The sequence below is a fragment of the Lissotriton vulgaris genome, chromosome 9 (assembly GCF_964263255.1).
Source record: "Lissotriton vulgaris chromosome 9, aLisVul1.2, whole genome shotgun sequence".
Taxonomy (NCBI): Eukaryota; Metazoa; Chordata; class Amphibia; order Caudata; family Salamandridae; genus Lissotriton; species Lissotriton vulgaris.
The window spans coordinates 827,354,626-827,381,281 of NC_141697.1; the positions used below are offsets into that span (position 1 = coordinate 827,354,626).

The 26,656-nt window shown below is 43.0% G+C and overlaps 1 protein-coding gene across 3 annotated transcripts in view; it reads left to right on the plus strand.

Moving 5' to 3' along the window:
- LOC147692313 (endothelial PAS domain-containing protein 1-like) overlaps positions 1-26,656 on the plus strand; it is a 595,714-nt gene that overhangs the window by 309,796 nt on the left and 259,262 nt on the right. For all 3 annotated transcript variants that reach the window (XM_086938561.1, XM_086938562.1, XM_086938563.1), the window contains 5 exons: positions 3,088-3,266; positions 3,580-3,686; positions 5,212-5,359; positions 20,306-20,511; positions 21,878-22,032. In XM_086938561.1, coding sequence (XP_086794687.1) covers positions 3,088-3,266; positions 3,580-3,686; positions 5,212-5,359; positions 20,306-20,511; positions 21,878-22,032 — 795 coding nt within the window. The remainder of the gene's footprint in view (positions 1-3,087; positions 3,267-3,579; positions 3,687-5,211; positions 5,360-20,305; positions 20,512-21,877; positions 22,033-26,656) is intronic.

The following is a 26,656-nucleotide window of genomic DNA, read 5'->3' on the forward strand; positions in this document are numbered from 1 at the left end:
TTACACCTCCAGCACCCACTGCACATGCACCTGCAACAACAGAGGCAGGCGCCATATAACATCCATTGTCGCCTCTGCTCTATGACTCTCCAATGCAGGACCCACAAACACAATCTCCATCAGCAGCCTCAGAGGTTTCGGAAGTCTTCAGGCCCAGGAGGCATGATGTTCCCCCGCTACAAATCCTTGCAACCTCCTCTGAACAGAAAAGGGAGGATGAAAATCAAAATGAGCCTGTGGAGACAAACATTGCTGGTCTTCCCTCCACTCCTGTATCTGTGCACAGAGGCGCAAGACGCCGTAGGGTCCGGGAGGAAAGCACAAGTGGCCATGGTGACGGGGTCTTCTGTGGGCTGGAGGCCACGATGGTCAAGGTGCAGCGCCTGCAGGCAATAGCAATTACTGCAGTACAAAGACAAATGCGCCACATGAACAGTAACATGGATAACATGAACTGGGGCATCACCTCAATGGCGGATAGCATGAGGGACATGGCAGAAGGGATGAGGGACATGTCCCAGTGTGTGATGTCACTTTGTGAAGAACTGCATGAAGACCGCACACAGAGGCGCAGGGAGAGGCAGTGCATGCATGCAACATCAGACAAAGGCCATAAAACGTCTTGCAACTGCAACTTCCCTGTTATGTCGCGGTTCTGTTGCAATGCAGGAGGGGCTGGTGCACAGCTGCACAGATCTTACCAGGTGGATGGGGAAAGTTACAACAGCGATGGAAGTGCTGCTGACAAACCAGTCAGCGAACACAGGAGATGTAGGTGTAGAGGACACTGATGACACCACTAGCAGGAGAAGCAGCAGCACCCCTATACAGGACATTAGGAGGAGCAGCAGACGGCAAACTACAGGCCCTGGCACATCAGCCAATGTACAATCCCAACTCCAGGCATCCTGCAGTGTTGTGCGTCGGCTCAGACAGTAATGAAGCCCACACTCCAGAGGACATGTTAGGGTGAGGTAACCCGTGTCCACCTAGTTAGGCTAGGCACAATTTGGACTACAAAGATGTGAATTTAGACAATAACCGTAGTGCCCAATAAACTACGTCTTTCAAATTGAACCCCTGGCTCTGTCTCCTTACTTACTTAAAAATAGCTGCGTGTGATCTCTGCCCGTCTCATTCTCCCATCAGTAGCTGGTGGTACTCCTGCTGCATAGGACTCTGGCTGTTCAGTTCCATCATCAATGTCCTCATGATGTGTTATTTCCACTTCTGTGCCTTTCTTAGTGGCCAAGTTGCGCAGCATGGCACAGGTCGCAATGATTTTACAGCAGATGATAGGAGTGTACTGCCTTGCACCTCCACTCTTGTGGAGGCAGCGGAACCTGCTTTTTAAAATTCCCAAAGTGCGCTCCACAACATTGCGTGTTGCTCTGTTTGCCACATTGTAACATCTCTCACTCCTTGTAGATGGATTCAGGTAGGGGGTGAGGACAAAGGACCGCACAGCATAAGCGCTATCGCCTAGAAAAAGTGCCATGAGTTACATGCTCTGAATACATTCATGTGCATTTTCAATTAGGGTGTATCACAGTTATTTACCTAGCAGGTTTCCTTCCCCAAAATCACCTGCAGCAAGGCGTGTGTAGATCCCACTGTTCTGAAAGATGTAGGAGTCGTGGGTACTGCCTTGGAACGTAGCCACAATATCTGTGATTATGTTTTTATATATGTACTCTGTGGCAGCAGGTGGGCATATAGGGATGTGGGTGCCATCAATACAGCCAATCACATGTGGGAACTGTGCTATTTGGTAAAAGTCAGTCTTGGTCTTGAGTAGTTCCACGTGTGTGCTGGGGAAGCTGATGTAATGATCCATCCTCTGCATCATGGCGTCAAGCAACTTCCTGAAAAAATGGAACAGGTAGCTCTGAGACACCCCACCTGCCACAGCAATCACCCCCTGGTAACTCCCAGATGCAAGCAGGTGTAGGCTACAGAGCACCTGCACATGAGGTGGGATGGCATGGGCCCTTGGGGTGGGGTGCTCTAAAAGTGGGTGCAGGTCCCTGATCAAGCCCAGGATGGTTTGGGGGTGTAGCCTGTACCTTTGCAGGATCTCTGATTCTGTGAGTTGGAATAGCGTTATCCTCTACCTGTACACTTGCTCCTCCCTTAGCCAGACCCTCTCTTCTGCTTCCTGTAGCCGTAGCCGCCTTGCTATCACGTAGAATGCCACCATTCTGGTCACACTGTTGCATTTTGGGTCCATTTTTATAGCCTGCACCTGGTTACCACCTGCTTTCAATCCATGGTAAATACCGACTCTTAAATACCGAATTTCATGAAATTCAGTATTTTTGGAGTCTCCTACATCTCAAAAGTCATTTTTTCCGATTTCTTATTTTCCGATTCGGTAAATAAGAATTCGGTAATTTCCGAATCAGTACATTTTGAATCTGTAAATTCTGAGTCGGTAAATTTGGAATCGGTATTTTACCGATTCATATGTACCGATTCTGACTTTTTTTGACCCCTACATCTCATTCTCCGAATACCGGTCGGTAATGGCCGAAATTCGGTATTTTCGGCCGTTACCGACCAGTATTTGGCTACCTACATCTGGCCCTAAGTGATTTTCCCAGAATAGCAGGATGTTGAGTTTCATTTCCGAGATTCGAACCGGTTCCCCAGCTTCGAGGTTGACTGCTCTAGCTGTAAGGCAACATCCTTTATCTTTTACATTGCAAAGGGCCTGGCATTTCCTTAACAAGTAACATTTTTACAAATACTTGAAAAAACGAAACCAAGGAATTGACAAAGCCTAAGGTCTGTCTGACAACACAAATCTATTTGCTTTGCCAATGCTTGTTAATAGGTAGTATTGGCGTTGAGTCAGTCTTTAATATTTTAAGCCAATCTCTACAGCACCAAAAATCTTTTTAATAATGTGTTAAACAATCTAACATGGAATGACATAATATAAAACCGTACAAATTACATTTATTGCTAGACTTAACACTTTATATTGACTTTATGCATTAGACCTCCCAGTGTAGAGCTACCCAAGCGAATCAAGTAACTTAAATCCAGTTGTCACACTTCTTCAATTTGTTGACTCTTTGGCAGGTATTACACTGCAGAGGACAGTCTAAGCCACCCTCCAACATGACAGGAGACCCTGGGGGATGCCTGGTGCTTTTGTGTGAGCCTATCTGCTTCCCTTGTGAGCCAGAAGAACGCCTGGTTGCTGACACCTTCTTGAGCCGACACACCCTGGACATGAAATTTACACACTGCGATGAGAGGTGAGACTTTACTCCCTACAAGTAAGAGGTTTGCACCTAAACCCTCCAAATGTATTGACTACTTGGTTAGTATAGCTATTTTGGCAGTACCATAACAATGTAGCTAATAAACCTACTCTGCTGGTGTATCCACTCACTCACACACTAGTGGTGTGAACAAGTCTTTCCAGGTGTGTTGAAGACAACATGATGGGCGAACAAGGTGGAGGGAGCAATGTATATGTATGCAGCGATTTTGGGTCCTGGACTCTTGCAAACCCTTTAGGTTTCACTGATACATTTTCTTGTCATCTACTCTCTATGTGCCCCTCAGGGTGAAAGAACTTCTTGGGTATAGCCAGAGTGAGCTGCAAGGCCATTCAGTGTATGACTACTGCCACGCCCTGGATGGAGAACTTATAAGAAAATGCCACCAGACCCGTACGTATGCAGAGCTTGGTCCACGCATCAGAGGTCTCATACTCCAACATCTTGCACTGGCATGATTTTCCGGTACAGCTATTTACATTCAGGGGCATGCTTTACACTCAATGACAAGCAGTAGTGTCTAGTGCACTCGAACATAGTGAAATGTTTCTAGTACACCACCGCACTGACATGGGTGTCAACCACACTCAAGCAGGAGTTCCCTGAACTGTGGCACACAAATCGGACCTTCTATATACTCACACAAAGAAAGGATTAATGATTAAGTGACAGATGACATGGTGAGGCAAGGACACTAACCACCAGGTACGTGCCTAATCAGTACAGTCAGGAATGCATTCTTCTGTCGTACACACAGCAGTGTACTTTGCCGTAGTAGGCATACAACGTGCAAGTTGCCCCAGCAAGATTGACAACCTTACCCTCTCCACCCTTTGCTCCACAGATACACATCAAACCAATAGTTGGTCTTCACTGCGTAGTCTTTTATTACACCTTCAAATAACGCAATCTTTAATTGTTGGTTGGCTGTAACATCTTGACCAATTTTTCATGAGTAAAACCAAATCAAGTACACATGGTGTAAAAGAAGCAGACTTGCGAAGAAAACATATCAGCCACAATTGAGACTGTACTTACATTCCAGCGATAGCCCCTTCACCATAAGGATCTCCATAAATGCACTTTGATAATGAATCCCCCTGTTCTTGTTGTGCCAGCAGGCCACAACTTGCACTGTTTTTATTGGTGGTACCTACCAGTCCTCCATCCCAGAGGCACTACCACCAGGGCAATGCTTAACGACTTGGCCCCACCAGGGTTACTGCACACCAGGGAACCCCCTCCAAAGTTTCTTACTACACACACCGGCATCTCGGGTAGGGCAGGAGAGTCCAGGACCACCAGCAGGTCAGTTCCCCCCCCCCGCCAGTCCCGAGCCCCTATTGAATGCTCGCCATGTTCCAGGGTTGGACAGCCCATGCCAAAAGGAGTCCATACCATTTATCTTACCTGGTACCCCGCCAACTTGTCCTTTTATCTTAGGGATGGGTGGGTGGGTAATTTGCTGCTGGTCCGGCTTCTCCACATCCGAGGGAGAGGACAAAGAGGGCTTCCCCCACTCTCCTTCTGCTTTTAACTTTTTGGGAGGGGGCTGCCTACGCCCCTTGATGACATATGCGACCACCCCTTCACTTCCGGCATCCTCTATCTCCCTCAGGCCAGAAGGACAGGATCCGCTCCTGCCCGTGATGCCACTAAGGGCGCCACGCTCCTAGGTGTGGGTGGCGGGGCCATTCTTCACACAGGCAGCAGTCTCCTGCCTTATAAAACGCAGACATCGAGTGTGCAGCACACAGTCATGAGTGGGCAGAAGCATCATTTTTCATCAAGCATTAACTTACTACACAGTCCTAAACACAATTATGGTGAAGAACAAAGATGGTGAAGGTTAAACTGTAAAAGAGAGAGGCCAAGTGAACTTTTTTTCACAACTATATTCAAATATTTTTTTCCACAGTCTTAAGCAAAGGCCAGATGTCCACTGCACAGTACCGCATGTTGTCCAAGCACGGTGGCTATGTCTGGATACAGACTGATGCTACAGTAATCTACAGTGGTCGCAACTTCCATGCCAACAGCATTGTCTGCATGAACTACATCCTCAGGTGAGCCTCCTAATGCACCAATGCCTCTGGATGCAGCTGTAGCACATTGGCGTTATACTCACTAGAACTTGTGGTTCTGGGGCGGGCTCTAGACAGGAACTGTATAATATGCTGGGAGGTGTCAAGGTGTAGTTATCTGAAAAGTAGGATGTAATACACAGTGTTTGAGTGTATGCTGAGAAAGAAAGGATTGTTTAACTATAGCTCCTGTATGATGTACTTCATCTGCATACTCCAGGGATCGGGAATATGCTACAACAGCAATATGGCATTTACGGGTGCAGTCCGCCAAAGACTCATAAGTGATGTTTCATATATTGACCTCTTTCCATTAGCTAGCCTTGTAAAACAGTAAAATAAACAATACCTCCTTTAACTCCTTCGGTGCTCATGACGAGACCAGCTCGTCATGAGTCACAGTGGAGCTGTGCTTATGACGAGCTGGTCTTGTCATAACGGCTGCGCTCCGCCCACGCGCAATTGATTCCTAGCCTGTGCGGGAGAATTAATCAGTGGGCAGAGACGTGACGAGACCAGCTCGTCATGAGCACAGCTCCACTGTGACTCATGAGGAGCTGGTCTCGTCACGATCACCGCGGCGCCGTGCTCACCCCCCGCCCCTGCACTGTGGGAGAATTACCCCCGCAGCAATTGGGTTAAAGAGGCTGAATTAGGCCAGCACACACTGAAATAAATATACTCCATGCACGTCACATCTGACCACTGTACCTTTTTACCATACACCCTTTCTGAAACAAGCTCCATAAAGGATTAAGAAACCAATAATTTTGCCCCCCAACATGTTTATTTTTCACTAGTATTATATGTGTTTTTTGGGTCTTGCCTTTGCCTTAGCCAATACCTTTTGAATTTACTAGAAATATTTGTATAATATGCTTACTTATAATGGCTTTCAACTAGCCCAGTGCTTAATTTGTAAAAGGATAAGTCCCATCTCACTGATAATTATGATAGGTTTAGGAAATACCTAAAAACATGGCTTTTTTCAGACATCGCCTTTTTTCTGACTTCAGCTTGATAGGCAGTTTCCAGCGCCATGACATCTCCAAGGGGATAAGTGTTACACTTTACAAATACAGCAAGTAAATAAATAAATAAACATGTCTCCATTAGGGAGGGATTAACTAGTCCTATATCCTGGTAGATACATTTAAACGTCTGTGGACATTACCCACTGCCAGAATGATAGGCAACCCTGTCCACATCCAGAAGCACCCAGTTGACAGGCATCCTGTTCAGTGACAGACTTTTCCATGCTGTATTTCACTGAAATGGGAATGTGCAATCACTTAATTCTTAATGAATGTGAATCATCGCCCAATCTCATGATGCTAAACATGAAGGAGCTTGGCCTGCATATATACAGATTGATTATTGTGCTGTCAAAGTAAATGCATGGGCTGGCATGAGTGCTATAAACCTGAACATTAACAGCTATTTTCTCCGTAAGTCTTCTATTCAAGATGGACCATTTTTCTAAAAGCTGTGAATAGATCATTGATTCAGTCACATTCCTGGCCTTAACAACCTGTGCATGCTGTCACTCTAATCCAAGATTATCATGATGATTTGTCATCTCTTGGACTGAATGCCTGTTCTGGGCAAAAAAAATTGTAGAGTCGCCCCTCTAATAAAGGTTTCTATACAGTCCCAGACTACATGGGCTGCTGCAGTACCCCTATTGTTACCTAAATATTCACCAAGCGCTGCTCTGACATGGGTACGATACACCGTGTTGTGGAGTAAGTGAAAAAGGCCGATGAGTACCCCTTATGCTCTGCTGCTTCCAGAATGTTAACACGAGGGGGTTAGGCTCAGATGTTACTTCGGGACAGATTTCCATATGTGCGCTTGTCAAGAGTGATCTCTTAGCAAAAATCATATCAATACCTGAAGGTTGTTTATGTGGATTAGAATAACACGTGAACCCTGGAAGCGCAGGGTAGAGCGTCCTACAAACATTGTCAAGTTGATGAATATGCATGAGCTCGAGGATTGCTGCTCAAGTTCTACACATTCTACTCAATGTCTTACAATTTGTAGTATTGATCCTCTGATTGATAATACAGTTAAAATCCCCCATAACAATCAAATCCCATCCCTCCCCAATAGTTCAGTACTTAAAAAGTAAAATATTTCGGGGTTATCGATATTGGGACAAATAAACTAGACAGATGGTCAGTGTGTGCCCGGAAATCAACAGCTGTGCTATTGCCTATCTCCCCTTAGGATCTGCTTAAGTTTGCAGTACTGAGAAATGTAAATTCTTGGACTTCAGCAAGGCAACTCCCCATATTGAGATTGACTAGGAGGTGCAGACTGAGGCATCAAACCCTAATTGAATCAGCATGGACCTATCGTTGTAGGCCAAATGGGTTTCAGTAAGGGCAAGTATCTGTGGTTTCAAGGCCAAAAGTTCCTTGCGCACTAATCGTCACTTCCTAGCTTGGTTTAGTCCTGCAACGCCCAAACAGATGAACTTTAACTGAGACATTGATTAATTTTCCCTCTGCTACCACCCCCTTTTGCACTGTCCCTTTGCCACGTGTCATTTACATATAAAATTCTGACTGTGCCCTGCCTATTTACCCCAACCAACCGCTCCCCCACACATGCCTGAAAAGTTGCTTGGATCTAATCTCTGGTGAAAGCAACACCAGCCCAGCTAAACCCACCCCCCAGTTCTAACAGAAAGGAATCATCCCCTTCCCTTGCTGTTGCTGACTTACAGCTTACAGAGAGCTACCGCCCGAGCTCCCAATCTCCCCAACCACCTTACCCCGTCCCCCCAAACAACCTCTTACAACCACATTAAACCACCACAGTGTATAAAAAGAAAGTGAGTTTGAATTCAGAAAAGAAAAACAATAAAGAAGAAGTCCAACAATACAATCCTCAAGAATGTCTCCTCAAAAACTCCTTTTCACCATTGAAGCCCCACCATCGGATATCCGAGAGCCCACCCCCAACACTAGGTTGAGCCGCTAGACTCCCATCGAGTTAGAGCTTGCTTTGCGTCCATCTCTGTGTAGAAAAAGTACGTCCGCCCATCTTTAAATACTTTCAATCGAGCGGGTTCCTGCAAAAATACTAGTGTGAATCCTGTTTTGAGCAAGTCTATCAGCTGGCAGAGCCACCACCGCTGATCCATTGTAGCCTTGCAGAGATCCGACCTACAGAATATAGACATTGAGTCCAATTCGACAGGAGCAGTGATGCAGGCTTTAAAATATAGCACTTGACAAATCAAAAAATTGCCTACATATACCAATATAGGACGAGGATGGCGTGACCTGCCTTGAAGCCGTTGTGGGGTGGAGGGAGGTAACCGATGTGCCCGCTGGACCTGTGAATCTATATCCAAATCAAATAGATCTGGAAACAGCTGCTGGAATAAACTGACTATGTAAACAATGGACTCTGAGCATTCCCTCCCCTCAGAAACACCGAAAACCCTCAGATTGTTGCACCGCTGCGAATTTTCTATGTCCTTGACATTAACCTATAAGGCTGTTATCAGGCCTTCTGGATTTTAACAGAACCGGCGGTAGTGGTGCTAGATTCTTCCACAGTCATGACCCTCTGCTGCAGATTAGAAACGCCTGAGGAGAGTGAGGCAACCTTAGTAGTGGCTTCCATGAACGCCTGTTTGATATCCAGGTTATCGGCAGTGGCTTGGAGATAATATTCCTGCACTTCCACTCTCTGGGTAGTTAGTGCCTGCAAGATTTTAGATAAAGAGGGTTCCTCATAATTATCGGATCTCATATTGTGGCCTAGCAACTCAGCCATACAGTCCGATTGATCCACAGAGGATGGAGTAGGATATAAAGAAGCCTGAATAGGTATATTGGGGACCCACCAAAGACTCCACCATTACCTTCTGATGGAGCCAAGCCCAGCCTTGCAATCTCATGATCAGCTTGGGGAAGTTGGGGTATCTCCACAGGCAGTTGGACCGGGGCATCCAAACGGCCTTGAATAGACAGTGTGGAGACTATGGCTTTAACCTCACCCGTTGAAGCCACCCATCTACGTAGAGGGCTAGCAGCATACCCATCCTTAACTTGAGTTAGGGGCTGTGCTTTTAAGGCGCTCCTCCGTAATTGTAAGACCAAGCTTCAAGCCCCACCTCCGTCCTCACCCTTCTTAGCCTCCTACTTGAGCCCCTCTGGCCCCTTTAAGTCCTATCCCTCTTGAGGATTTGATCCCCAGCAGGGGAATTGCCTAAGGTTGTTTTGGACTTGACTGCAGCAATAGGCATATTAAGTTCCACAAGTTGATCTACTTGTTCTGGGTCTAGATCAGATTCAGCAGGTTCAGAAGGTTTTGGGGCATTCTGGGAGGTAACTGATGTCCCAGGCTGTGCCCGTGATGACCCTGATAAGTCTGCTCTCAAATTTGTAGGAAGCTCGGTCTGTTTCAAATGAAGAGGCCAGTATATCTGCTGCCTGGCTAAGGTCAACGCCGGCCGAGCCATTTATACCATCCTGTAACACTGAACTTCTGCTATTTAGACCTGGTTGTAAGTATATTGCTATTACCGGCGAAGGTGCAGGTGAACCTCTAGGAAGCAAGAGGGACACAACATACGCTGGGTTTTGAGAGTCAATATACATACGGGGGCTCACCCCTCAGTGTGCCCCTGTACCTAATGCTTACTGTATTCGTTGACATTCCCATTAGCGGGGCTGGTCGGGCAGTTTGCACAGTCACTCCATTCCCCCTGTGCTACTGCAGAGTTCTGTGCCTTGGCCAGCTCATCTCCTGAAGTGTGGTTTGCGGTCCCAATGGACTGGAGTAGCCTGATAGCTCTCCCCGAGCACTGAAGGATTGGTCTCCCGAGCTGTGAATCCGTGGGAGCATCAAATTCTTTTCCTGACCCCCCTGAGTGATCGGCAACGCTCTGCACCGCAGTTCCAGAATCCTCTCCACTCATCACCGCAGCTGCTGGTTCCCCGACTCAACCGCCTCCCTTCTGTACTGCATGCCACTGAGAAGCTATTCCGCATACAGGTGCAGCGGGGGCAGGATCACAGGCGAGGCCGTGCTGGAAGCCGTAGGAGCTGCGGTAGGTAAACGAAGCTGCGTAGCCCCACCTCACCGATCTGCCAAGATGGAGAAGCCACAAACTGGTGCAGAGCACAGCCGGCACCTCTGTGCTGGTAATAAACATGAGAAAAGATATTCAATATGTCTCCCGTAAAAGTGGTTTTGCTAATTATTCACCATCTGGGGGATAGGGGTATGGGACCGGAGGGCCCGTGGGAAAAGGTCCAGGCGGTGTTCTCCCTGGCGAAGTCAATCTGCCATCTTCCTTTCGCCGGGTGCTATAAACCTAATGTCACTAATGTGTGCATTTACTACATACTCCCTCTCGTAAATCAAATGTATATTTGTTAATTGCCAGTAAAAAAATGTGATAGCTCTTCCTATTGGACTATGGGAGACCTACACAGCTGGCTTGTTCAGACTTCCCTTGTACCATCTAAACAGGCACTTTATCCCTTCTCAAGTTCTCATCTATTCGTCCATACTCATTGATAGATACAAGATTGCGAGAAATTATAAGATGTAATGATAACCTCAGATGTTTTGTTCTACAGCTCCTACTATTCTTTATCCGAGGAGTCACCTCTGTTCAATACCATTTACTTTTAAGGCACCACAACCTATGAATATATTTTATCAGGCAAATAATTATAAAACACAGACCAGATACTGAAAACATATGTGAGAAGCTAACACTGAGTCTGGCTTCTGGAAAACAGAAATCATGTTTTGCAGTCCCAAAGTTTTAGTAAGTGATAATCACAGGAATCTATCGATAGCTTCATGCCTACTAACGCTCCAGACAATAGACAACTTTAAAACCATAAAACCCAGTCTAACTAGTTCCTTCATCGTTTCATATAAGCACAAGCCAATTGCTTGACACCGGCTTGCAAAGATACTACTAAATACAAATAAATCAGAATAAATTGCCATCATGTAATAATCAAAAGAAAATTCTCTAAACTTTGCTAGTAGCAATATATCATGCTCCTAATTTAGTAGAACTACCGACTGCTATTGTCCATCTATGTTCTTTGGCCAACGATAGTGTCGATGCCACTGAGGCACAGTCACCTACCTAAATGACCTCATGCATTCTGCCCAACAAGAATAGCAACAATATCGGCTTCCTTAGAGCACGACCTACGTGATGCTGTTACCACCTCTTTAACTGGAAGCATTGTGTCTATAGCATGGAAAAGGCAGCTGTGACAACACATTTGACAACAAGCATTGAAAATGCAATAGGTCTCACCTTTGATTAAGTTAAAGCCATTTGCTTTGCTAATGGTAATCTATAGCAAAGCAATGGCTTTAACTTAATGAAAGGCGAGACATATTGCATTTTTAATGCTTGTTTTATGTTGGCTGAGAGCATGATCATGTCGATGAATAACTTCTCAGGCCAGTCTACATCAAGGCAATTTGTTTGAGTCTGTCTTTTGTAGATAATTAATCCATGTTCTCTCGCAGTACATTTTGGCATGTTCTCAGTGGGCTAGTCTGCTAGGAAGTGAGCTGCTGGAAAGACAACACTGTTTGCCAAGGACAGGCGCCTCTGGCTTCTGCAGGCTGAAACTTACACCAGCCTTATTTGGGGTCAGGTGTAAGATTGTTACTGTTGAGGGACCTTACAACCCACTACTCACTGTAAACGTAAACATTAATCCCCTCTGATAGATTCATCAAGAGTGCAGCTAACACGATTTTGCACCACTTGATAGTGAATGGCCTGTGATTTAACAAATGTAACTGGCAATCACTAACCAGGAGCTTAGCGCTCTGAAGAGAGGTGCCTTCTGGCTTAACACTGGGGTGATGCATGGACAGGAGGCTAGAGAAGCAATGGTCTAAAGTTGGGGCTCTGTAACTCAGTCTTACACAGTCAGCTACGTGATTTGCAGCCCAATCAACCGGAGTCATATCCCAGAAACTTTGAACTGGTACAAAAATGTGCCAGTCCACTGGCTTGTGAAATACTGAACATTCACAAGAATACAGTATAAGGAGCAAACTGGTTTCACACTATCTCTGATGTTGCCATTTTAAGAAGCAGACAAAAAAGGCACGTTCACAAGTGCAGCAAAATCTTTTTGTCGAGAAATGAAAACACAACAGCCATTGTTGAAGGCAAACGCAGTAATATGAAAAAGAAGTGCTTAGCGGCTAATTAAGAGACACTGTCTCCCGGAGCAAGTAAAAGATCGAATCTCGGTGGCCAAAAGCGGACAGGGTGGCAACACTCAGTGTAATGATTGCCTCCGGTGCAATCATTACACTGTGTTTTGCATCATCCGTGGCTAAAAACGACGTGCACCAATCAAAATTGTAGGTGGAGCAGTGACACGACTTCTGGAATCGTATCGATTCCAAGAAGCCCTCGCATGGCAAGAGCAGGGCATGCGCGCTGCTAACGCCAGGCAAGACCTAAAAACATTGGCTAAGCCAATAGGTCTGAGGTGGTCCACTGATCTTATGACTTTGCCTGTGCTTGTTTTCTTAGGGAATGCTTTTTGAAAAGTTAAGTACAGAACTAATTCAAAGTTGGCAGGCAGGGTGTGCACACACACGTACTCGAGTTGCCATCTTGAAGTGTTTTTTCTAATACATTTTTTTTAAGAACATACAAAGAAGGCCTCCTACGCATGTACATGAAGTGCAAGTATGGGTGGCCATCTTTGAATGTTTTTAGGTCTCGCCTACACACCGCCTAAGCGCTGCTTAGGAGGTACCTCTTGGCATCGCACTGTACTTTCTTGGAAACTCGTGCATGTTTTGCACTGCTTTCAATGAGTACTCATGCATGCAGAGCATTTACCTTGTGGGAGCGAGCAGCGGCGACATCTGTTTGCAATTATCACGCTCGCTCCCGCAAGGTAAATGGTGGACATGGACTGACCCCTCAAACTAGTATCCGGCGGCAGGATAGATCTTCAATCCGGCATCTCCTGCTCTGTTCCTACTCAATGCTGTATTTGTGTTGGGGAGGGGTAGGACGCCCAAATCCTGGAACCCCCACCCACTGCAGATCGGCAGAGCTCAGAGGCGTGTCTCCTCCTTTTGTACAGGCCCGCAGCCGGTTTCAGGCCACACCAACGCCAGGGGGACTCGCAGGCCACCACAGGTTTTATATAGGTCATTCCTTGGGGCACTTCGCCTCTCTCTGACTCCAGCTGCACCCGCTCTGATGACCCCACACTTTCAGCCTGGTACCTGGTGGCAGGATGAATCTCTCTGAGAAAGGGCCTGCACCGTCCTCAATCCGGCATCTCCAGCCCTTTTTCTACTCAATGGCTTCAGTTCACCTCTGCGGCCATCTTTGGTGCATTATGTAGATGTGGGGCTCCAGCAGTATGGGTGCCGCTGCCTGTCCTCAGCCTTGTTTCTTCCTTTTCACCTCGTTAGCCAGTGACTCCCTTACCTCTGCGTTCGTGTCCGGGAGGGGTTGCGGCCACTCAGATTATGGAGCCTCCATCCGCAGCAGACCAGTCAGGCACCGCGGCCCGTCCCCTCCTCGCGATTAGGTCCCGCATCTGGGTCACCAGCCACACCGCCGCCCAGGGGACCCGCAGGCCGCCACAGGTTTTACTCGCCCGTTCCCAGCTAGGTCACAACTTTCCACTCTGTGGTTGATGACGGTCCCTCCGTGGAGCCTCTGCCCCGTTGCAGGTCAGCAGAGCCCAGAAACGCAATCATTTATCCGCATCAGGACCTCGCCACCAGTTCTCAGGCAACACCACTACGCGGGGCCTCTTACAGGCCGCAACAGGTTGTACGTGGCAGTTCTAAGCCGAGTCGAGGTTAAGAATGATTGCCAAAGGGTAAGTAGCACTTAAGATCAGTGTCTTCTTGTCGGAATATAAAGGATATTCACAGCGTGGAGAGTTGCGGGTGGCCAGAGCTTCTCTTGCTTGTTGCCATCTTCCTCGCGCTTGGCCATGCCCCTCTCCTGCAATACGTATTTAATGTTGCTTCTATTATGAATCATACGCATAATCCACCTTGCTTCTTGTCTCCTCAGTTTCAATTCCCTATTACCTCCTCGTGGGTCAGCTTTTATATGTTCAATGCCATAAAATCTAAAGCTTTTACTATAATCTTTCAATTCGCAGTTATGTACATGTTCCGCTCTTGGATTCCTTATGTCATTATTCTTAATGGCTCTTAAATGTTCACTCATACGCTACTTCAGCATACGTATTGTGCTCCCCACATAAACTTTAGTATATTTACATTCAATCACATAAATGATATCTTTAGTACTGCAGGTTATGTTTGTCATGATATCATATATTACACCATTGTTCATCTGAAATATTTTAGTCTTATCCTTGGCACACCTGCACATCCCACAGTGCCTACACTTGAAAAAGCCCTTAGAGTGTTGATCCAGCCAGGTTTCAAGTTGTGCCTGCTGTGGATAACTTGGACTTAATAACGATCCCAGGGTTCTCCCGCTACGGAATGTAATTTGCGGCCGCACCTCAATATGCCTCTCTAATGTTTTATCCATTCGTAATATATGCCAATGTTTACGCATGCTTTTCAATAAAACATTTCCCACTGGGGTGTAATCTGTAATTAACTTGATTGGTTGCTCAGTCTCCAAGTTTCTCTTAACAGGTTTCAAGGTGGTTATGCGCTTGGTCCTCAAAGCCCTTTCCTTTGCCTTTAGTATATCCCGTTTCACCAGGTGAAAGCTATTCCATTTGGTGAAATGATAAGGGCAAGACGAAATTGTAGTGAGGAGCTGCAGTTTAAGGAGTGCATAAATGATATGGAAAAAAGATTTCTCTGTAGGGGTTATTGTAAACGGGATATACTAAAGGCAAAGGAAAGGGCTTTGAGGACCAAGCGCATAACCACCTTGAAACCTGTTAAGAGAAACTTGGAGACTGAGCAACCGATCAGGTTAATTACGGATCTCTTATCAGCACCGTGTAGCGTGATGGCTGACTCCTGAATCGTCATGATGGATCACCATTGTTATTGAATACCGCTTCCCCAAAAAATAAACAGCGGTGTGCAAGTCTTCCAAAATACCCCTGAACACACGTGTGAATACCCAATAATCGAGGTAAAACTAATTGATGAAACACGAACGAAGTAGCTGAAAGCCATATAAGCTACATAAGTGACAGCGTGCCTTTGGCGTCCTCCAATCCGTGTGTTCAAAAATTTTAGATCCCACCTGGAAGAGGGATCATCCATATTCATCACTGTGAAGCGATTTCATGAACTTCAGGTTACACCATGCCCCAGTGCCCTGATGATAATCCCGCAAGTCAACACAGGGATTAGAAACGCGTCGGCCTTTTCAATATATCTACCACATAGGGCATTTATTTAACTCTATGCTCCAGAATTAGGGTGTACAATGGTTTATGCACCCAGTAGGGGTTAAGAAGAATTGCCCATGTGGCTCTAAGTAACTCCGCGATAATTACCTAGTGTCAGGTGAATGGAGTTCCCTTGTTTATGAAAATGTGTTGCTGGTGTAATTTCTTCAGAATTAAAGGGATGAATTCTGTGTGTTGCTTTTGGATAATTTTTACACTGCACAAAATTGTCACATTGCATTATTAATTTAATGTGCACTTGATCAAAATTTTTGGTGGATGTTAGGTGTATTGTTTCTCAGACAAGAAATTAATATGTACTTTTTATATGTGTTAAAAAAAAATTTATTGTATACACTGAACATATGAACCTTATGGTCATTGTTTCTTTTCCCGCACAGAATAAAAAGCGGTGAAATATATGAACCAGGTATTCTTTGTTTAATAAAATAGCAGTGTCAACCTATGGCGTGACCTAATTGACCTAAAGGTAGAGACAAGAGATGACAGTGACCATTTTCCACTGTGCCTAACAATGGTGGGAACTCGTTTTGACACTTGGGCTGTGAAAAAAAATACAAACAATAGAAATGTAATACAACCAATGGTCAGCAACAACAGCAAAATAGTTAAATGGCCATTTATTGCAGGTAATCCAGAAATTATGACAGCAATTTATAATACTTTCTCCGATGCCCTATCTCGTCACTAGGACACCGCTCCATATGAGATCCCTAATGTGCAGATACATTGTACTATGGTGAAGAAATTGAAACGGTTCTTGAGTAAAATTCCTCTGGAACACGAATCAGCAAATACCACCAAATGCCCCCTCACAATCCCCAGTACACCAAGGACTGTCGTAAGTCAAAGAAGAAAATGCCAGCGGCTGTGAAATCCAGCAATATAGAATTAATCAGAGATAGAAAGGCAAAGTACAAAAACATACTTGCACAAGCAAAAACGGACTGGGATGACTGTACCTGGAATGACTTGATTGATGCAGCTAGAAACAAGGACCACGCCCGCTTTTGGAAAATAATGGCTCAGGGCAATAAAACCGGGATCTCCAACATGGACCTTTACTTTGATCCTGGCACCTGGAGTAGACATTTCTCACAGCTATATTCTGATACTGCAGATCAATCACTAACTAACCATTCAAACTTATCCCTAGGCACTCATTCTGGAACTCTTTAAAAACCTAGGGAGTGCCTGAATACCTCCTGATGCAGATAGTTTGGCTACACAAAAACAACTACGCAAAAGTTAGATGGGGACCCAGGGGTGAACTCAAGGAGGCAATCCCAATAAAAAAGGGAGTAAGGCAGGGATGTGTACTGGTACCCACCCTCATTTCATTATATATAAATGACGTTGTACAACATCTTCAGGGTTGCAAACACGACTCTTCTAATTTAGGAGGGGTGTCAATATAGCCATTACTCTTTGCTGATGACACGTTCTTAATATAACAAACATCTAAAGAATAACAAAGGCTATTATCAAATGAAATAAACGTTTTATAAAGCACATGTATGCCGAGGAGTCTTAGCACTAGCGCTAGCTGTCATTAATCAATACAAGACAGGGATAATAAAAGATTATGGTTTTGGCTCGAAAAGCCAAGTTATTAACGAATTCCTGAAAAATAGTCTGAGGCTGATGGGCAGTGTGTTCCATAGTTTGGGGCCAAGTGAAAAAAGCTTCTGCTACCCCATTTTTCTGTCCTTACCCTGGGGACAATGAGCAAAGAGGCCGATGATGAACTCAAGTTTCGTAGTGGGTATTGGGTTGAATATGCTTCCTAAAAAAATGCGGGCCCAGCCCCATGCAATGTCTTGTGCACAATGCACATTGATTTGAGTTGTATCCTTGCCTGGACAGGGAGCCAGTGCAGGTCTTGGATGCTTTGGGTTATAGGACTCAATTTAGGAATCTTAAGCAGCAGTTGTGCAGCTGCATTTTGTAGTGCCTGCAACTTATGTATGGTTCTCTTGTTTCCCCTAAGTAAAGAGCATTACAGTAGTCGATTTTTGATAGCACCAGAGCAACAATGACTGTTTTCCTGAGATCCATAGGACTGAAAGGTAGAATTTTTCGTAAATCTTCAACACAAAGAAGCATGATGAGTAATGCTATTTACCGGGTCTGATAGTGATAAATGGTCAGCTATCATTAGACCAAGGCTTTTTACCTTTTTTATTGGTAGAAAGCATGTCCCGGCTGCTGGGGCCACCATGAGAATTTCCAGAAGGAGATATCCCAACCAAACAAGACCACTTCCATTTTGTCAGTATTTCTCTTTAAGCAATTAGACTGTTTCAGTGAATTTTGCACCATAAACGGCCTTGAAATCAATTCAACTAAGACCAAATGAATGGCCATAAAACCACACAAATGTTTAAAGTAAAATATCACTGTTCAAAAACAAAAACCGGAGTATGTGGGCAACTTTAATTATCTTGGCATCACATTGGACACCAAATTGTCATGGAAACCACATATAGACAAATGCAAAGCCATCTTGCTGCAAAATTCCATGGCAATTAAGAAAAGTCATCAGACAAGCCTATCAAAGGCAGTTTCACCAGCCCTGGAAGTTTACATATACAGGGCACAATCTGCAACCCTTTGCAGTACAGAGCTTTGTGGGGCTAATAGTCTGAGCATGCTTACAGGACAGGAAAATACATCCATAAGAACGTTACTTCGTCCTCCAGTACGTACACCTATGATTCCAATAAACCAAGATATTATTATTAGGCGAAGAGAACATCAAGCCATACTGAGACCTCTGCTATTTTGAGTCCGTTTGTGTACCACGAAGAGCTCAAAAGTTACAAAGAAGAATTAATTGAGATATGATGTCTTGATCACATACAACACTGCTTTGGAATCGACATGTGTGCAGCTGGTTTCATAAATTAGGCCTAAGCTGTTTTAGGATGCTCCTAACCTACTAACAATTCATTTTAAAAATGTCCCAAAAAGCATTTATTTGATGTATATAGAAAGTAGCATCCACCAGTGCCCTAAAATAGGAAGGGTGACATTGTAGTTTCTATCTGTGAAACCATTGACTATTTTCGAACCATATCTGGATGAAGTGCAACCGCAATTAGCCAAGTCACTATATTTGAAGTTCTGCTTTGATGTCCTCCAGATTAAATGTAATGCATCTAAATGGTCATGCAATAATGCTGACAGCAGGGAGGTGCACTTCACTCTTTGTTCACAAAATGCTGTAGAAATGGCTCCCATATATTATTATTCTGACTAGCATATGTAAAATTAAGGAAAAATTGGATTAAACCTATCCGTCCATCGTAATATGATAATCAGAAAATATATAGGAGCATTAAGAATTTTAAAATTGGATTAAACCTATCGGTCCGTCGTAATATGATAATTAGAAAATATATAGGAGCATTAAGAATTTTAAAGACCGACACATCCCAGACAATTGTAGATTGGCTAAGTAGATATTTATTTGCTGTAAACTTAGTATGTAATTGGAAGGGCTTGAAATTGTAACCAATAGTTGATTGATTTTATTACCTATTTTAATTTTGCACTATTTATATGTATGCGTGATAAGCCAGGATTGGAAAGTGTACAATGCGTCTCCATCGCACCTGCACTTTACCAATCCTTGATTTGAATTTACTTCTCATTTATAGTTGAACATGGTACTATAGCATCACTACTCAAATGAAATGCGTTTTATATTTATAACTGAATTCTAGTTTTATAGAATTTATGATCAGTACTATTAATTGAATTGATATCCAAAATGTTGACATGTAATGGAATGTATGCGCATTTGTTTTTTAGCCGACATGTATAAAATGTATAAGCTTGCATCTTTTATGCTCTTTTTTTAAAACCGAATAAAGATCATTTGGTTTACAGATATACTAACTATGTAACTCAGATCTTGGGCTCCAGATTAGCTTGCTAGTCGCCTCAAAGTACGTCCACACCTAGTAAGCACTATATAAATAAAATGTACAGTACCTCAGTAAATACCACACCTTTTTCCCTGTTAAATTTCAGCAGCTGAAATGTAACAGATGGTGTGATCTTTATGGCATTCAACAGATGCCGAGTGCAACCAACATTGAAGAGAAGATGGCAGACCTTTCAGAAACTGTCCACACCATGCCCCTTGAACTACGTTTTAAAATAAATAACTCTCAGACTTAGACTTATCTGCGTTTGCTGTGCTTTTTTAGTTTTTTGTGTTTCACTTATTTTCCTTCCTTTTTGGTTCTTGGCGCCATGATAAACTTGGGCGGCCATGCGCTCAAAAAGCAAATAACTGAGTACATAAATAAATTAACTTAATTATACTAATCTAAAGTCACTGAGCATTTGCCAAAAGTGAATATTGGCATCAGTTTAATGTCTTGTGGATCTTGTTGTAGGCTGCTGTTTCAGGTAAGTAACTTCTTTGTGATCCATAGAAACATTGTACTTCTGTAGCCCACCTTCTCCTTAACCTCAATGTCCATCTCATCTACCATAGTGAACCGGTGGAGACAGATGTCATCTTCTCCCTTGAGCAGACTGAATGCTTTTTCAAACCATGGGATCTTCCCTACTCAAAGGATAACTCACTTGTTGATGAGAGCGACTCACTCTTCACAAAACTCAGAGAAAACCCAGAGGAACTGGCGCAGTTGGCACCAACACCAGGAGACACCTTCATCATGCTGGACTTTGCCATGGACGGTGAGTCTTCAGAAATCTTGTAACCCAGCAGCCTCATGAGGAGGGCCGAACAAAAACGTTCTTGTTTTTCTAGCTCATCAAAGCTTTTGGCAGTGATTCGTATTTTACATCTGCTGAGTAAAATTCATTCACATTGACATTTCAATGAAAAGCCTAAACCTGGGATACACATCTCTACAGTGCACACATTAGCAATGACTATATTTCATCTATTTGCTGGTGCTGTCGTTGGTTGTTATCCGGAGACCCTTTACATGACCGTGGAAGAGAAGTAGACAGAGCTGATGATGCATAGGAGTGATAGGCCATCATAGCATGGCATGAGCTACAATACTGCTACAGAGGTAATTCTGGAGTGTATCTGCTCTTTTAGCGTTGAAGGTAAAATGCACTGGAAATAAAAAGTAACATAGTGAAAGAGTAATACCTCAGGCCCTGAATCTTTCTAACCCATTCCATAGAGAACTGAATGTGTGAGGGATGTATCACTGCAATGGCTTCAAGTGACAAAGGGCCACATGTACATAGACTTCCTTTTGCTATTTCCTAATAGCGAATTTTTGTGATTCCCTATTAGGAAATCTCAAACAGCTATGTACAACAGTGTTCTTGAGGACCACTTCCCATTTGCAAGTGGATTACCACCTCCTTCACTGAGTTGGTGTAGTATGAATGTTTCATGACAGCATTCCAGTCGCAAAACATTCATACATGCCCCTGCGACTCATTATTCAGAAAGGATGCCATGGAAACGCCCCTCCTAATAATGACTCGCAAACCCAATTTGCTATTCGTAATAGCTTATTGAATTGCAAATAGTGCTTCGTACATTTAAACATGCGTTTTTCAGGCCGCAAACCACCTGATTCTGCTAATTGGGCCGTTTGTGAGCTGAAAAAAGCTTTGTACATTGGACCCAATATCCCTTGCTTTCATGAGGATCTTTGCCTGGGAAGGTTTTAGTACTGCTCACCTGATGATGAAAATATCTGCAGAGCGATGTTGAGTGCAGCCAACCCCCTGAATGAATACATTAGGAGAAACATGGCTGACAAATTCAGCCACGGTATGAAAAGCTCTGCAGGCCCCACAGTTGTCGTAGGCCACCCACTGTTTGAAAATCCTTTGAGGCACCATGGTTAGCACGGCCCACTCTGTTAGTGAACTGTAGGAACTTTGGTTAGTACAAATCACCATTTGTTGAAAGTTGTTTCCCGTAGTGCGTTGAGACAATAGTGTTTATGGACAAGCTTTTCTGCTGACAGCTTATGTCCGTGTGCCTCAGACTCAATTGACAGTTTTACAGTTCTTTTATTCTTGCACGATTCGTTCAATTGAGCCAATGAACACTCAACTTCCATTGCAGATTGGGAGACAACAGAAACCCTTCAAGAGACTCCTCCCTATGAAGCAGCGCTGTCTTCGGGATCATCAAATACATATGGTGGCTCAACAGAAAGAGTCAGCATCAAGGCTGTCCAGCCCACGTACCCAATGTTACAATTGCTGCCCTGCTCTCCTGTAAGTAGTTTCATTGCACATTCGACATGTAACAGTTGTAGCACTCATTGAAGAACAGCTATAATCCCTTGCGGTCAACATGGTTTCAGTGTGGTGTGGTGACAATGTGGCTCTAGGGGATCATTTTGGAAAGGCAGGATAGAGAACCACCATAAAAATTGGTGGAGTCGCCATACTCATGTTTTCCTCCCTTCATTTAAATGGTGGCAACTGTTAGTAGAGCAACCTTTCGCTAAGCTGTCAGTCAATCAAATAACACCACTCGGTTTAGGCTCCCAACAGTAAGGCCAAGCCACTGACCAATATCTACCAAAACAAATGCCAGTACTGCTAATTCATTTAAACTCTCATTTGGGTGAACATATTGAGAATCAAACAACATGTGTCATGGACTTATAATTCTGTCTTGAATCGATCTTTTTCTTTTCAATTATTTTTCTTTACAAAATTCATAAATTTTGACTTTACATCAAAACATATTTACATATTCACATTCCTAATTAGTATTCAATCACTCATTCACTCATTTCAGACTCTCTTCCATTCATTCAACGCATTCACAACTATTCCCTACTAGATTAAACTTTCATTTTATTCATTTCTATCTAAAATAAAAAAACAAGCCATAGAACACTGTCATCAAATTATAATCTTTCCATACAAAATCAAGTTTTTTTTACAATCTTATGGCTGATACATACGCGTTTTGAACTCTTGATAAATGCTGAGTTCTCATCAGGACCCAATAGCTGTAAAACAGACAAGAGTTTTCTTAGACTCCCTCTATCTAGGTAGAATCAAAAAAGCTCACCACTCTGAACCCCTGGACTAAACCTTCTCTTATTGTAGCTGTACAAGAATAGCTGTTCAAAAATACCAAACCCGACGCTGAAGACTATGTTGAAATTGAAAATTACACAACAAACAAGCCAAGTTGTAAATTCTATATATACTGACTTTCAGGTTGAATGCGTTTAACAGGGGACGTAAAATGCCACTTACATTATTCTGTTTTCAATGTGGTGCTAGACAGACCCATGTACTGTCAATCAAAATGCAGCATCTACAATAACAACAACTTGGGTAAGACTTCAGTTTTTTCAGGGAAATGAACTGTTTATGGGAACAATCTATATCCGACTTACTTCACTCATGGTGTCTCCGGGTCGTTTCTTTTCTTTTTCTTAGGATTGGTAACCACCTATCGTTTCGAAAATAGAAAGGGTTTGTTTAACCAATGTCCCGTTTTTAGAATAACAATTCACGCCTAAACCGAACAAAGTGAGACTGATGCGGCGATGTACCTGTTGGTTTCTCTGTTGGCTTCCTAGCTACGAGTAGCAAGGCGAACAATTCCCGCAGAACACGCAGTTGAAGCGTATAACGTAACGAGCAATAATTTGAACACGTCCAAACATCGTAAACGAGTTTCTAATAAAGCTGAACCCATCTCTTTACATCTTATGAACATTTTGAATTTACGAACTTTATTAGTATTTCTTATTGAGGTTGCGCTATTCTTTACTGCTTATTTATGTTCTACAAAATCGGAATCTCACTCGTTTTTTGCAAGTTTAGCAATATCTATAAACTTGCTTGGATATCAATGTGAAATCTTTTCATCTTTGGAACGGTGTGTCCTATAAATATACATATAGAATTGGTCCCTTGATTCTGCGCAGTGTTAATCAGCCTATGAAAGTCAAAATTGATAGTAAAAATTAGGACATGAAAATATATACGGTTACCACAGTGTTTATTCAGAATCCCATTTTTGCATTAACGAACGGTTGAATGTATGTATGTATGAGAGTGCATCTTCAAGTGTGGTGCAGAATGGATTTATTGCAATTTATTAATTTATTTATTAATTGGCAACTGAACTAATTTGACTTAAGTGTTCATCCCGCATGGCTTGCCTTTATATGAATATTGGCGGTATGCTGCGCGTTGTCATATATTCAGTGGCAGTATGGAATCTTATATCACATAGTCTAGGAGTGTATTGATCTTGACTTGTACCTAAATCCTAAGGTTATTCAACTTGCAGTTTGGTCCAAAAAAAGAGGAAGGCAAAAGTGTCAGCTTAATTTATTGATTTCCGACAATTCAATTAGTCCATCTACTGCAGTGTTAAATTTTACAATTAGTATTGCTTCTCTTCTGGACAATTTTTCATCCAAGTCACCACCTCTCAGATCCTGTTCGACTTTAGAAATAATTGTCCATACTAGATCTTTCTCTGTATGGTTGTTGAGTCTCCAATGATTAACAAATGGCGCAGTTTGGATGTTCCTTTTAATTCTTGATTTATGTTCTGTGATTTGCGTCCTTATTTCTTGGTTAGTTTTGCAAATGTACAACATGTTGCATGGGCATTTTATTCCATACACAACATATCGTGATTTACAATTGGTAAAAGACTCATGTTTCCAATAGATGTTGTTATGTTTGAACAGGTTGCCTTCTTCTGTATTGGCGCAGCATATACAAGTTCCACATTTCCTTTACAAGGACATCACAAATTAATAAAATGAAAGTTTAATCTAATAGGGAATAGTTGTGAATGTGTTGAATGAATGGAAGAGAGTCTGAAATGGTTGAATGAGTGATTGAATGCTAATTAGGGATGTGAATGGGTAAATATGTTTTGATGAAAAGTCTCTTTATGTGATCTTTGTGTTATGTTGGTCTTCTTAAAAATTGAAATGTGAAAAATGTATGAATTTGTAAAGAAAAATAATTAAAAAGAAAAAGATTGGTTCAAGACATAATTATAAGTCCATGGCACGTGTTGTTTGATTCTCAATATGCTCACTAGAATGAGAGTTTAAATGAATTTGGAGTACTGGCATTTGTTTTGGTAGATGTCAGTCAATCAAAGGCAGTGCCTGGCTCTCCACAGGGTTGCCACCTTTTTTCTGCATTAACGCGGTTTAGAGCAGTGCCCTTGATGCATATTTCACTGCCTAGGGTGCTACCAGACACAAGGCGGCCAAAGGCAGGGAAAACAAACAAGGGATGCCATGCACCCAAAGATGCATTCCTTATGGTCATTAGGAGACTCTCTCACCACTAAGTATGTTTGTAGTTTGATCTTTTTTTCATCAAAAAAGAAAGCTGAGTGGGCAAAAAACCCATGATTCAGTTGGACATTCATCCTTGTCAAAAGTGGATCGGCCTAATTAGCGGTTGCATTTTTGGAAAAGATCACACTCCAAACAATCGGGGATCTCTTAAAAAAGCAGACCACCAGGATCTCAATATTTTTTGGGTGCTCCAACAAGAGCTTCTTTTATTTATTCTCTGTAGGGCAACAATCACAGTATTTTAAGACAACTCTGTGATTTATTAGTTGCCAAACTACTCAGCTTGCATCAAAAATAGAATTACATGTAACTAATGCTTTAAAGCCTAGTATCCCCACCGAAATGGGTTTATATTATAGGTGGAATATAGAGCAAAGCACAACTTGAGACAGGTTATCTGTCAGAGGCCGAAGTCTCATAGAAGCTACTGAATCACCTGACAATTCCAATTACGTAATCCATTAGTTAAATGACTGTCCAGATGTTCTCTTCAAGAACTTTAGCACCTTCATCAGTGCTTGAATGAATGTCTCCCTTTAATCACACAGAAGTACATTAATGCCCTACCTTGTTTCCCAACACCACACTAACGACTCAATTATACCTATTGACCAGTGCTGCAAAAAGAATTCCCTACAGCACAGCCAGATAATATGACTGGATTGAGTGATTTATACAGCTTGGTGTGTTGGTCCTCTCTTCGGAACCTCAAGGTAAATAAATTACATGGAAACTGGATGATGAGAATCAGAACAGGGAAGGTTAAACTGTGTCTTTAATAGCTGCACATCACTTTGTTCCAGAAACAAATACTTTTCCTCCTGAATTGTGTGCCTTGTGTAAGATGTGATTGGCCTAAGAGCAATATATTGTGCAGTAATAGGTGAACGAGCCAGTACAGTTATCATGTGTGACTATAAACCCTTTCTCTACGAAGGGCACTGCATCACTATTTGCAAGACCCATCATAGTGTACAGTTAGATTTCTATAAGAATATTTTGGGTGGGTTTCAAGTGAGCTGCTAAAGAAATTAGAAGTTATGCAAAAGTGGTCATAAGCACTACCCACTATAATTCTCTGTTTCCACAGCACTTATACTAGCTGTCTCTTATGGCAGAATAAAGTTCACACTATTCACCATAACTCAAAAAGCTCTACACTAGGTCATTCAAATGGTGATGTCATAAGGGGGTACATGGCTTTTTTGTTGTCGCAAACAGCCCGATTTGCAGAATCAGGCGGTTTGTGACTGCAACAAATCATTTTTGTATGTACAGAACCCTATTTTGCGAAAATTGCAACATTGGTTAGCGATTCGGTATTAGGAAAGGTCCGGTTAAGTCTGTCCTTCCTAATAGCGACTCGCGGTGCTATGTTAAAATATTTTGCATTTTACTGCCCACTTCAAGTAGGTGGTAACCCATTACCAAAGGGTATGGATCCCTAAAAAAAGAAAACGGAAACGTTTCAGTTTTGTTTTCAAACGCATTCCGTTTTCCTTAAAGGAAAACAGGCTGCATTAAAAAAAATACAT